Source organism: Salmo trutta, chromosome 22 (genome assembly GCF_901001165.1).
Source record: "Salmo trutta chromosome 22, fSalTru1.1, whole genome shotgun sequence".
Taxonomy (NCBI): Eukaryota; Metazoa; Chordata; class Actinopteri; order Salmoniformes; family Salmonidae; genus Salmo; species Salmo trutta.
The window spans coordinates 19,397,522-19,412,219 of record NC_042978.1 but is presented as its reverse complement, the minus strand read 5'-3'; the positions used below and the strand labels follow the sequence as shown (position 1 = coordinate 19,412,219).

The 14,698-nt window shown below is 47.1% G+C and overlaps 1 protein-coding gene across 1 annotated transcript in view; it reads left to right on the top strand.

Moving 5' to 3' along the window:
• The first annotated feature begins 8,229 nt into the window (after positions 1-8,229).
• Positions 8,230-14,698, top strand: part of rgl1 (ral guanine nucleotide dissociation stimulator-like 1) — a 35,935-nt gene continuing 29,466 nt past the window's right edge. Inside the window, exon 1 of the mRNA XM_029707096.1 lies at positions 8,230-8,882. Within this exon, the coding sequence (XP_029562956.1) occupies positions 8,727-8,882 (156 nt within the window). The 5' untranslated portion in view covers positions 8,230-8,726. The remainder of the gene's footprint in view (positions 8,883-14,698) is intronic.

Genomic DNA, 14,698 nt, shown 5'->3' with positions numbered 1-14,698 from the left:
ATGAGTTCCGTAAAGAGACAGGCAGGTTGGATATGAAGAAGTCTGCCTCTGAGCCCTAAATACCTCTACTGCTGGACAGGAGGATGATAAGGAGGAGGCCACAGTAACCTACGGCACCATATCAGAACCACACCTCTAACCACACTCAAACAGTAGCTAGCTATCATGAGAGCCCAGTGTGGTGTTTGTTTGCCTGAGTGATTTAACTAACAGCAAAAATACCTGTGAACATGTTGATATTCTGTCTGTCTGTGTTGACATTGTCCCTGAGTCTCAATCTCCTTCTGTTGAAGTAGAAAGAGAGGCAATGTCGCCACCTGCTGGTCATGAGCAGGTGTTGAATTTGGAAATCAAAGGTGAAGGAGGAGCCCCATTTGACAGGTTAGAGTTGGGGTTGAGTCATGTTGACTGTTATCCTCCATGTCTCTCCACACTTTCCTCTTGTCCTATGTCCACACCCTGGCTCAACTCTAACCCTAACCCTGGTTTATTTAAGCAATAAGGCCAGAGGGGGTGTAGCATCTGACCAATATACCACGGCTAAGGGCTGTTCTTATGGATACCACATACTGCCCATATACCACAAACCCCCGAGGTGCCTTATTGCTATTATTAACTGGTTACCAATGTAATTAGAGCAGTAAAAACTTTTTTTTTGTCATACCCGTGGTATACGGTCTGATATACCACGTCTTTCAGCCAATCAGCATTCAAGGCTCGAACCACCCATTTTATAATGTACTTTTGATCCTACTTTTTATCTGGTTGTGAGTGATAATGCAAATTTCATTGATTAGAGTTATTACCTGAATGCAAAGGACAACCAGCCAGGGGATACCGATGGTACAGAAGGGGAATATCTGACTAAATCAACAACGGCTTGGCTCATTTAGTAGGAGTCCCCTTTTCATTCAATGACCAATGACCATAGAGTACAAGGTTGAATTCTGTTTATTCAAATACTTTGGTTCACTCTCAAGATGTAGTAATAAAGTGCTGTCAGGCAGTACGCGTGAAAATACTCACCCCAAAGACACAGGAACACAGGCACACATACACATACATGCAGATAGACGGCCGCAGATAGACGGCCGCAGAGGACGTAAGATAGACAGGTGCAGAGCGGCACTGCAGCTGTTAGTGAGTCAGTAGTTCAGCACTGCAGCTGGAGAGGGAGCACGACGGGAGAGATAGTGTGTGATTGCTGTACTGTGTGTGAGTGTGTACGTATGTGAGTGTGAAAGCAAGAGATAAAGCTGGGGTCGAGTGGTTCTGATTTGCTGCTGCTGCTGCTGCTGGACAGAGGCTGAGGCATCGCGGAGATGAATGTGTCAAACGACAGTAGACGACAGAACAGACACATGATGGAGTGCGAGAAAATGAAGAGACTATATCTTTAAGAGATTTCCCTCCATCTTTCTCTCTCTCTCTCTCTTTCTGTCCTCCTCCTCTATGCAGCAGAGCACATGATTCTAGTGTCTCTAATGGAGGGATTCTGCACACGCACTCAGGTAGGAAATACTGCTGACCACACACACTGAGTTATTACCTTTCTCTGTGTATCTGTTCATTCCTATTTTGTTTAATATCACCACCAAATGACTTCATAGTTTAGTTTGGAGTGGGCAGGGTATGGTTGTAATGAGATTGGTAGATTTGAAATATTAATGTGTTCAGCTTTATAAATAATATGTTTGTATGGGGAGTTGGAGAACTGGCCTGTCTGCTTTTCTACATACTTGAGCTGCATTTGTTTGTACATATGTGAGGGTGTTTGTGCAGTATGCGTACATGTACAGTACTTTAGGGGGGTGGCAGGGGGGAGTGCAGAGAGCGATAAAGCATACCTAACATCCGTTTGCTCAGATGAAGTCTGCAATATTCATCAGTCCCAGTCTGTTCTGGCACATGCTTTCCCCTGCTTCTCCTCCCCTCTCCCCTTTTTCTCTCTTCCTGTTCTCCTCGTTCTCCTCGTTTCCCCCTTTCCACTTCTCTCTACTCTGTCACTTCCCTTCCTTTCTCTCTCTTTCTATTTGTTTGCCCTGTGCTGCACCCCACCCGCCCCTCTCTCTTTCTCTCTCTCTCTCTCTCTCTCTCTCTCTCTGTTTGTTTGTCCGGCTATAGGCTGCAGTGCTGAGCTAGGCTGGGTAGGGATGGGGCTGTGTAGTATTCACCAGTGTGCTCCAGGACCCTGTGCCCCTCTGAGCATCAGACTCACGCACACATGCAGAGTCCTCCCACCTCTCACCCTCCTGTCCTCTAGCCTCTAGCGCAGTGCCAAAACAGGGTGCATCTACATGGGTAGGCAGACAGGAATGCAGGCAAGTATACACTCACAGCAAACACAAACAGAGTATACGGAGCACACAATGCAAAACACAGCTGACATCGACTCCATTCATTATTGTTGGTTAAATATTATGCACACGACAGTTTCATTTTTGAGAATTGTGTTGTGACTCCCCTGCACTATTTTCTTCTGGATCTTCTTCCTCTTTTCGAGTCTCTGTGCTGGGATTGACTGACTGCTGTTCGCACTTCCTTCTCTACCTCCCGCACTATCTCCACCAGATGCCCAGGCGCCCGCAGAGAGAGCAGGAGGGAGAAAAACCCAGAGGAAGAGGGAGGAGATTGGGGTTGGCCCCTCCAAGGTGGAGGCATCCTGACATGTCTGACCACATTGATAGGGTGAAGATAGGCTGGGAGGGGGCATTAACTACCCTAGGGTGGGGTGTGGAGATGTGCATGGATGTGTTCAGGTGTGGGGGAGGGAGCAGGTTGAGCGCCTGGGGAGTGTGGGTTCTCTCCACAGGCTCTGTGTATGTCCTCAGTGGGAGGTCCAAAAGGCAGGGCCTATGCCTGTAGTAGCTGATATGTGAATTGCATTAACCCTGTCCGCCTCTACCCTCTCAGGCAGCAGAGGGAGCTGTAGGGCCGACGGTGGGACATCTAACAAAACACCTTAGCAGATGCCCCCAAGCAGCTCCAGAGTTGGGGCTGAGGGTGAGGGCAGCCAGGCTGGTTGTCCAAACTGTGGGTCTGGCTGGGGGCTGTGTGGTAGAGCTGGGAGAAGAGCAGGTCCAGGGCACCCAGGGATAGCGCAGCAAGAAGGAGATCAGGGTCTGGGAACACTCCTGGCACGGCATGTAGTTACAGTACAGCACTTCCTCACACACTTCTAGTACTGAGGACAAGTAGCTGGGGAGGCACACACAAGAGCCTTGCAGTAAACGCATACAATATCGACATTGCTACACAGTTTGCATTGAGAGTATGAGTGACAAACTCTGACTCACCCCTGATGGTCAAACAGCAGGGGCTCAGGGTGTTGACCTTGTGCAAGACAGTTGCTAGCCTGGCACCTCTGCACTAAGGTCCCACTGGGGCCCCATAGCTCATAGAACAGCAGCAGGGCCCTGGCCCCCGAGGGCCCCATGTGGAAGCCAAATGTTTCACAGAACTGGGAGTAGGACACGGCTGCCTCTGCCCCTGTCAGGATGTGTTGGGGGCACTGAGGGCAGTCAGGAGAGCTGGACGCTGCCTGATAGTCACTCATCACACTGACCTGCAGGGGGCAGTACACACAGACACAGTGAAAATCTTCCAGGTTAACAAGTGTTGTACACGAGAACATCATGTTCACCACTTTACCAGAATAGATGCACAACTAAATGTGTGGGAACAGCAGGGCATATCTATTGCAGTGTGTCTGTTGAGAGACAAATGTATTCTATGTAAATGGTCATTGTTATTCACCAAAGGGAAAACAGATTTTTCTTTAAGATGTATTGTAGCTGCTGAGGGGCATATAGCTGATTATTATTATGTAAGATGTGATATTCTTGCGTAACGGGGTGAAATTACTCAGTTATGCCAGAGGAGAGGAGAGACTGGGCTCTTGACTCAGTTGATTCATGATGAGTAACAGCTTCACTGGAAGGAAAGTAGAGACGTCTCTACAGAGCAAACATGACCCGATTGGCCCCATGTGGGTATTTGGTGGGCAAGGTGGACACAGACTAGCCCACACCAGCCCAAAACAGACCAGCCTACAACAGCACAACACGGTCCACACCAATCTCAACACAGTCTAGCCTACAACAAGCCCACACCAGCCCAACACAGGCTAGCTCACACCAAGCCCACACCAGCCCAACACAGGCTAGCTCACACCAAGCCCACACCAGCCCAACACAGGCTAGCCCACAACAAGCCCACACCAGCCCAACACAGGCTAGCCCACAACAAGCCCACACCAGCCCAACACAGGCTAGCTCACACCAAGCCCACACCAGCCCAACACAGGCTAGCTCACACCAAGCCCACACCAGCCCAACACAGGCCAGCCCACGCCAAGCCCAACACAGAATACCCCACATCAATCACACATTAGCCCAACACAGGCTAACCCACACTAGCCCAACAGGGGCTAGACCCCACTAAGCCCAGCACAGGCCAGCCACCACCAAGCCCAGCTAGAAGAGGGGGCTCATTAGAATATTTGGGGGTATGGTGTGCACACAGGCCAGCCACCACCAAGCCCAGCTAGAAGAGGGGGTTCATCAGAATATTTTGGGGTATGGTGTGCACACAGGCCAGCCACCACCAAGCCCAGCTAAAAGAGGGGGCTCATCAGAATATTTGGGGGTATGGTGTGCACACAGGCCAGCCACCACCAAGCCCAGCTAGAAGAGGGGGCTCATCAGAATATTTGGGGGTATGGTGTGCACACAGGCCAGCCACCACCAAGCCCAGCTAAAAGAGGGGGCTCATCAGAATATTTGGGGGTATGGTGTGCACACAGGCCTTTTTCTGCACCCGTTACTGGGAGTATCGTTCCAGTTTAAGTGTTCTGTTGTGTGGTGCCCAATTTTATATCTTGGACACCAGGAATGATGAAGTCTTTAAAAAAAGTGCTTGTGACATACAGTACCCGTCAAACGTTTGGACACACCTACTCATTCAAGATTTTTTCTTTATTTGTACTATTTTCTACATTGTAGAATAATAGTGAAGAAACATTAGTGAAGACATCAAAACTATGAAATAACACATCATGTAGTAACCAAAAAGTGTTAAACAAAACAAAATATAGTTTATATTTGAGAAATCTTCAAAGTAGCCACCCTTTGCCTTGATCGCAGCTTTGCACACTCTTGGCATTCTCTCAACCAGCTTCACCTGGAATGTTTTTCCAACAGTCTTGAAGGAGTTCCCACATATGCTGAGCACTTGTTGGGTGCTTTTCCTTCACTCTGCGGTCCAACTCATCCCAAACCATCTCAATTGGGTTGAGGTCGGGTGATTGTGGAGGACAGGTCATCTGATGCAGCACTTCATCACTCTCTTTCTTGGTCAAATAGTCCTTACACAGCCTGGAGGTGTTGGGTCATTGTCCTGTTGAAAAAAAAATGCAAACCAGATGGGATGACGTATCATGCTGTGGTAGCCATGCTGGTTAAGTATGCCTTGAATTTTAAATAAATCACTGACCATGTCACCAGCAAAGCACCTCCTCGCCATCATACCTCCTTCTCCATGCTTCATGGTGGGAACCACACATGCGGAGATCATCCGTTCACCTACACGGCGGTTGGAACAAAAAATCTGAAATTTGGACTCATCATACCAAAGGACAGATTTAGACCAGTCTAATGTCCATTGCTTGTGTATCTTGGCCCAAGCAAGTCTCTTCTTCTTAACAGTTTCTCTTGTAAAAATAGCAGAATGGTGTTTTGCTGAGCTTGGTGGAGAATAAGTGTACCTGGCCTTACTTAGGAACCCTGTGGTGCAGCTCTGTTATTTACAAAACAAAATGGCAGGGCTGTTGTAGCAGGAAAGCAGTGGGTAGAGTAAAAGATAAGATACATTAAATGGGGAAAAGAAAGGAAATACTATTGGTTTCTAAAAAACACAGTGCTTCTTCTCTTACTGTCTTTCTGTCTGCCTCCATCCTTTGTCCTTTTCTTCCGTCACTGATCCAGAGATAGTGTAGGCTTTGTGCCGCACTGTCCCCTCTGTGTCTGTCTGGTAATGTGCAACACTTCCTTCAGTCTTTGTCATCCACAGCTCTTCAGACAGTCACTGTGTAGTTATGTCAAGAAGTGTTTTGTTTTCTGCACGGCACTGGCCGTACCACGTACCATGGCCACTCAAGGGCACTGGAGTGTTTTGTGTAAAGAGTTACTGTTGGGAAGGACACCCTAAATACTCTATTTGTCTCTGTTTATACAATTCTGAATAAGTAATATGATTTTGTCATGGCGAAGACTCTCTGAATAATTGTTATGAAATCAGACAAGGAAATTTGAGATGTTTTTGCTCTCTGTCGCACAAGATACATGTGAAATGGTAATATGATACAAAAAAGTATGTTTATTTTACTTCTCTGGTATTTCATTTGGGTTGTATACTCATAAGATACACTGTGCTGTGAGTTGTATCAGCAGTATCTGCTGTGTGTACTGCGTGTGAGTGTGTGAGTTTATTGCGTGTGAGCTGTGTTGTGAGACTTCAGCTGTGTAAAATTGTGTAGGCTACACTATGAGAGAGAGAGAGAATTGACAGGAAAGAGAGAAGGAGATAGCGGGAAAGAGAGTAAGTATTGGAGTGTTCTGCTTTTTCTTGGGGGGAAAGAGTGGAAGAGTGGAATGAACAACAGAAAAAGGAAACGAGGGAGGAGAGGAGAGGAAGAGAGGGGGGATGCCAGTTCACTAGAAGTCCAGAAGAAATCTGACTTTAGGAGCGACCAGGCTGACATTGTATAGTGATTCACTCACTATTCCTACCTGTCATCTCATTCATACAAAAACACATTGAACTCTGACCACACTTGGGTTGATTGACTCTCATTGGGTGTGTCAACGTGTGTTCGGTAGAATGTACAAGCCCTGTCATGTTACCACCAGTACTCCGAAATCAAATGGCAATAACACTACAAGGACAGTTCAACTTCTATTATCCAGAGGTTACAGTTACTGTGCTTCAGGGAAGTTGATGTTTTAGGGGATGAGGTTACAGTTACTGTGCTTCAGGGAAGTTGATGTTTTAGGGGATGAGGTTACAGTTACTGTGCTTCAGGGAAGTTGATGTTTTAGGGGATGAGGTTACACTAGCTAGCTAGGCCTTACCTCCACTCCATGGTAGCACAGAGTGAATGGATATGTCAGATTCCACCAGATTGCATGTGAGTGTGTATGTGGTTGAGTTAGGAAACCGTTACTAACTAGGTCGTGAGTGAATTAGTGATGACTGGTGTGTGTACAGGAGTATTTAGAGGGGTGCTCCGGATGTGTTGATGTTTCTACAGTGGCTGCTGATTCACCTGAGGACAGGATGTTAGGCCTGAATCCAAAGCTTTGGCAACAACCGGAAGCAACTTTCCTCACCCTGTGTCCTATTCACTGTTGCAACCAGGCATGGCGGTCTGAGTGTAGGCCTACGTGTGTGTGGTGTGTGTGTGTTTGTGTGTGAGCGGTGCCTGGTCCCAGATAATCCTCCTCAGCAACGGCTGTGTTTTACACATGACTGACTCTCTTCCCTACTGCACACGCTCTCTCTCTCTCACACACACACACACACACGCACTCACACGCACACACACACACACACACACGCACGCACGCACGCACACGCACGCGCGCACACACACACGCGCACACACACACGCACACACACACACACACGCACACACACACACACACACGCGCACACACACACACACACACTCTTCTCTCTCTCTTTCTCTCTCAGTCCCTATTAAATCCTATTCTCCAACGTTATCCATTTATGACCATTTGAACCTTGCTTCCAGTCTCAAAGGGCATCATCTGCCACTTTTTGTTGAGTGTTGGTTAACAAACCAGTAGAATTAGTAACTGCTGAAGCACAGAGCAGTTAGGGTTGTACTGTTACTCTCAGATCTCTGGGACAACTCAGACCTCTACCATACTTTAACATGATCTGTGTTACTTTTCTCATAATGGCTGTGACTATGGAGCTTAGTGGTTTAAGTGGTGTATTAATTTTGGCTCAGGTACCACATAAATTAGGCCATCCAAGTTAACATCATGGAAAACATCCATTAGAATGTATTGTAAATCCTGACATCCTCCTTCCATAACATCAACCTCCATTCTCTCTTTTCCCGTCTTTCATCCACATTTTTAGTCACTGGATAGTTAAGGGGCTTATCCTAAGCTCCTCCCACTCTTGGCTGAGACAGAGGGAGCGAGGGAGAGAAGGAGAGATAGACAATAGAATTGAATCACTCATTTGGTCAGAGCTGGTAGGCTACAGCCAAGCTCCACACACACTGAGGGGAAAAGAGAGAGAAGGAGTGAGTTTAAAGGAGAAGAGAAAGAGGAAACGGTGTCAGTTGGAGAGGAAGCCTCACTCACACCTCCAGGAACATAGCGAAGAGGGAATTGCAAGACCGGAGACACAGCAACCTAGCCTGGGAGCAGGAGGACTGACCAGCCTACTGAACCACACAGGCAGAGAATATAACAGAATAAAACCTGAGCCCTTTGGGTACAGAAGACCAGGGACAACAGCCACTCTGAGCCAGTGGATCCACAACAACATTCTACCACCCTGATCCAGACACTGAGGAACCAGAGACCCAGAGATCCAGAGGAACCCCCAACAGCACCCTCGCGCTGCCTTCCAGAGTAGAATATGTCCTGCCAGCCCAGCCAACAGTCCCGCTGAGCCGCTGGGGCACCATGATATCCCACTACCCCCTGGCCATCCTGCTGCCCTGGCCCCCCGGCCCCCACGGACACTGTTCCAACATGGAGGCCTCTCTGCTGGATGGGGAGGGAGGGGTGGCCCTGCAGAGGTACCAGGCTCGATCACCAGAGAGCAGCCCCCGACACTGGGTCAGTCACTAACGGAGTGTGTGTGTGTGTGTGTGTGTGTGTGTGGGTGGGTGGGTGGGTGGGTGGGTGGGTGTGTGCGTGTGTAGCTGTCTTTCGTGTACCTTTCTCTGTGTGTCTCTGTCTATGGTGGATAGTCTTTAATGTTAGGGAAACATTGTTTCACACTTTCTGCTGTGTCCTTCCAGTACGATAGACTGGTCTTCTCATCTGAAGTGGGTCTATACATTTTCCTGCTCTGTCTCGCTGTCTGATTTGTCTCTGTGTTCAATCTCTCAGTGATGCTGTGTTCAGGTCTGCAGGGCCTAATTCGAGGAGATACGTTTTGGTAGTTTCATTGTTCGGGCTGAGGTGTGAGAGAGACTCTGTACAAAGGGATTCAGGAAATTGACAGAAAAGTAGACGATGGCAGACCATTCAATGTCCAAAAGTCTTTAGTGTTCTAGAAGGAACAGTCCAATGTGATTGTGTACAGTAGTGATGGCAGATGGCAGACAGACAGGGGGACAGCTCTACCTTCGCAGAGAAGTGTGACCTGTACTTCTGCTGAGCTCTGTTTATTCCTCAAAGGTCAATCTGTGTGGTTGTGGGGATTCTGAGGAAACGGAGGAGGGAAAGAGGGGAGGAGAAGAAGGGGGGTTGTTGTTGAGCGGGAAGCGAAGCCTCGTCTCTAGCCCCTGTCAGCAGTTCTGCTGCACAGAAGCATGTAGGTAGTGCTGACCGCTGGTAACACAAGGTCTCTCTCTCTGACCACTGCTGACCGCTACTGACCTGCTGAGTGGTCATCCATCCATTCAGGGAACCTGCATCACTGCTGCCTTCCACACAGTTTAAGTTCCAACTACCAAGAAGTGGTTACATCAGAGTCTATCAGCCATGTAGCTGGAACATGAATCATGGTTGTGTTTACATATGATGTACTATTAGTGTGTGTTTATAGAGAGGTAATAACAGTTTATTAACCATGTCACTTTGAGTGTTTGCATGAGGGAGATGTTTTGTGTATCTATTTGAGCCCTGAATCTTTTGAATCTGGCATTTACCTAAACATTGTTGATGTGGTATCTAAGAATAGAGGTGTTTGGGTGGTCTGTGTATGTTTGACCAATGCAATGTAGATACGGCAACTATTAGTAGGTCTGTGCCTCAGTACTAAAGTACATAGTGTTGATATGGTGAATATGGATATAATCTGAATGGAGGTCTGCATGTGCTCAGTGGATATAAAGTGTGGCATTGTGAATGTTTGTGATGGTCCTCCACTGGTCCTCTTATCTGACATCCTGGCTGACGTCTCTTCCCGACTCGCTGGACAGTTTCCGCCCATTGTTCCCCGGACAGAAAGGCCAGGCCGGACGGCAGGCCTCTCCCACTGACCACTACTCACACAGATTCCAAACATACATATTCCAAACATACATATTCCAAACACACAGATTTGTGATTTCACATGAAATAATAATACACACACAGATTTTGTGTACATACGCACATGTACACAATCACAGTGTGTAGGCTAGTAGGCCTAAGCTCGTTTTGACATTGACACACCAAACAATGAGCCTGTGTGAGTCAAATGCAGTCTGAATCGTGTTTGTTTGATTGTTTGTCAGAGAATGGCCAACCTCACTGTACTCTGAGAGTCTAATATAGGGAAACAGAGTGTACTCTCTCCTCCCTATCTATTTGAATGTCACAGGTACATTTAGTATTTCATTTTTTCCTCCTGTTAGTGGTTACAAGAGAAGAATTACTCCAATTTTACAGACTACAGTTACATAACATTTATGCCTGTTATGCATTTATGTCCAGTAGAACTTTGAGACTTTGACAGTTCTGCTCCCTTGGCTTGTGAAGTATTGTTGTAATCTATCTGTGTCCCTCCCTCCCCCTCCTCCTCTCTTCTCCTCTTCTTAATGATCGGTTACGAAACCAGGCCAGCCATAAAGTAAAGCAGTGATTGAACTAATGTGTTTTAATGGCGCTGTTATGTGGTCCTGTGGTCTGTGGATGATGGCCGTCAGGTTCAAAGGGCAGGTCAGAAAGAGAGATCTAATGCTGAGGTGTCCCTGTTCCATGTTACTGGGGACTTAGAGCCTCATAAAGACAGATAGAGCTGCCTCCTAGCTCCTGGCTCCTGGCTCCTGGAAGATGATACTGTGATCTGTTTTTCCACTCACAGCCACAGAGAGTGTAACAGAGCAGTTTGGTGATAAAGCACGCAGCTCAATAAACTAGAATGCAGGCGATATTCAACAAAACCCAATGACTGGTAATAAACCAAGCAGGGCCATTCGATAGTGGGCCTTTGAAATAGCAGAAGCAATAGCAGACCACGAGAGTAAATCCACAATGATGATGTGGTTTCCAAGGAAAAATAGAAAAGCTGACCAAGCAGTCCTCCTTCCCGTTTTTTTCTTCTTTTCTTGCACTTTTATTTTTATGTGACGTTCAAATGTTTCCTTTCTAGCTAACCTTTCATTTCTTGACAGTCATGTGCCATTATGACACGACAATGGAGTTGGGTATGTTATGGAGGGATTTATTATGACACAGAGGAGAACTGAGGTTGTCTGTAAAAACACTGCCATTCAACAAACCTCCCATTGCTACAGTCCGGGGAAGGAAACTGACACTTGATTGTCCTAAATAGAACTGTGTTTCTGTGTTGACCCAAAAGTACAGAAAAAGGCTGACTACTCCAGTCACATAATTTACCAATTTACCAATTGTGCTAGTATGTGTTTTTTTTTGCGTTATTTGTAGCTTATATTGTACATAATGTTTCTGCCACCGTATTTTTATGGTAAAAAAGAGCTTCTGGATATCAGGACAGTGATCACTCACCTCGGATTAGACAAAGATTTTTTCTTCAACAAGCAGGACGTACAGGATGTACTTCAGACACCCGACAAGGCTGAAATCCCCGTCATTGGCAAGAGAGCGACAGCAGGTACAGAGGACACATGGCGGGGTGCCTTGTAAGGATACGCCGACGGCGAATGGGAAATCTGTATTACTTGCCAACGTACAATCAATGGACAATAAATTAGACGAGGTACGATCACGAATATCCTACAAACGGGACATCAAATACTGTAATATTTTATGTTATTGTTGCTGAATGACGACATGGATATTCAGCTGGTGGGATATAAGCTGTACCGGCAAGAAAGAACAGCACACTCCGGTATGACGAGGGGGCGGTCTGTGCATATTTGTTAACAACAGCTGCTCACCCAGAGGCGGCGCTCCTATTGGCCAGGGACTTTAATGCAGGGAAACTTAAATCCGTTTTACCTCATTCCTATCAGCATGTTAAATGCGCAACCAGAGGGAAAATAAATTCCAGATCACCTTTACTCCAAACACAGAGACACGTACAAAGCTCTCCCTTGCCCTCAATTTGGCAAATCTGACCATAATTCTATCTTCCTGATTCCTGCTTACAAGCTAAAATGAAAGCAGGAAGCACCAGTGACTTGGTCTGTAAAAAAGTGGTCAGATGAAGCAGATGCTAAACTACAGGACTGTTTTGCTATCACAGACTGGAATATGTTTTGGGATTCTTCCGATGGCATTGAGGAGTACACCACATCTGTCACTGGCTTTATCAATAAGTGCATCGAGGACGTCGTCCCCACGGTGACTGTACGTACATACCTCAACCAGAAGCCATGGATTACAGGCAACATTCGCACTGAGCTAAAGGGTAGAGCTGCCGCTTTCAAGGTGCGGGAAGCTTATAAGAAATCCTGCTATGCCCTCCGACGAACCATCAAACAGGCAAAGCCCCAATACAAAACTAAGATTGAATCGTACTACGCTGGCTCTGACGCTTGTCTTATGTGGCAGGGCCTGCAAACTATTACAGACTACAAAGGGAAGCACAGCCGCGAGCTGCCCAGTGACACGAGCCTACCAGACGAGCTAAATCACTTCTATGCTCGCTTCGAGGCAAGTAACACTGAGGCATGCATGAGAGCATCAGTTGTTCCGGACAACTGTGTGATCACGCTCTCCGTAGTTGACATGAGTAAGACCTTTAAACAGGTCAACATTCACAAGTCCGCTGGGCCAGACGGATTAACAGGACGTGTGCTCCAGGCATGTGCTGACCAACTGGCAGGTGTCTTCACTGAGATTTTCAATGTCCCTGATTGAGTCTGTAATACCAACATGTTTCAAGCAGACCACCATAGTCCCTGTGCCCAAGAACACTAAGGTAACCTGCCTAAATGACTACAGACCCGTAGCACTCACATCTGTAGCCATGAAGTACTTTGAAAGGCTGGTCATGATAACAACGTTATCCCAGAAACCGTAGACCCACTGTAACGGTCGTCGTGGTGGATGGACCAAGGCGCAGCGGGTTGAGTGCTCATATTCACTTTATTAGAACACTTAAGAACAAAACAAGAAAAACAAAACGAACGACAAACAGTCGTGCAGGCAACACACAGCTATGCAACGAACAACCTCCCACAAAACCCCATGAAAACAAACTCCTAATTATAGGACCTTCAATCAGAAGCAACGATAACCAGCTGCTTCCAATTGAAAGTCCAACCCCAATAAACTAAACATAGAAATACAATAGACTAGACAGAACATAGAAATATACTAACATAGAACAATTACAAAAAACCCCGGAATACATAAACCAAACTCCCCTCTACATACACACACAACCCGAACCATATAAAACAAATACCCCCTGCCACGTCCTGACCAAACTACAATAACAAATAACCCCTATACTGGTCAGGACGTGACACCCACTCCAATTTGCATACCGCCCAAACAGATCCACAGATGATGCAATCTCTATTGCACTCCACACTGCCCTTTCCCACCAGGACAAAAGGAACACCTACGTGAGAATGCTATTCATTGACTACAGCTCAGCGTTCAACACCATAGTGGCCTCAAAGCTCATCACTAAGCTAAGAATCCTGGGACTAAACACCTCCCTCTGCAACTAGATCCTGGACTTCCTGATGGGCCGCCCCCAGGTGGTAAGGGTAGGTAGCAACACATCTGCCACGCTGATCCTCAACACTGGAGCCCCTCAGGGGTGCATGCTCAGTCCCCTCCTGTACTCCCTGTTCACCCATGTCTGCATGGCCAGGCACGACTCCAACACCATCATTAACTTTGCAGACAACACAACAGTGGTAGGCCTGATCACCGACAACGACGAGACAGCCTATAGGGAGGAGGTCAGAGACCTGGCCGGGTGGTGCCAGAATAACAACCTATCCCTCAACGTAATCAAGACAAAGGAGCTGATCGTGGACTACAGGAAAAGGAGGACCAAGCACACCCCCATTCTCATCGACGGGGCTGTAGCGGAGCAGGTTGGGAGCTTCAAGTTCCTTGGTGTCCACATCACCAACAAACTAGAATTGTCCAAACACACCAAGACAGTCGTGAAGAAGGCATGACAAAGCCTATTCCCCCTCAGGAAACTAAAAAGATTTGGCATGGGTCCTCAGATCCTCAAAAGGTTCTACAGCTGCAACATCGAGAGCATCCTGACTGGTTGCATCACTGCCTGGTACGGCAACTGCTCGGCCTCCGACCGCAAGGCACTTCAGAGGGTAGTACATCACTGGGGCTAAGCTGCCTGCCATCCAGGACCTCTACACTAGGCGGTATCAGAGGAAGGCCCTAAGAATTGTCAAAGACTCCTGTCACCTCAGTCATTGACTGTTCTCTCTGCTACCGCATGACAAGTGGTACCGGAGAGTCAAGTCTAGGACCAAAAGGCTTCTCAACAGCTTTTACCCCCAAGCCAAAAGGCTCCTGAACAGGTA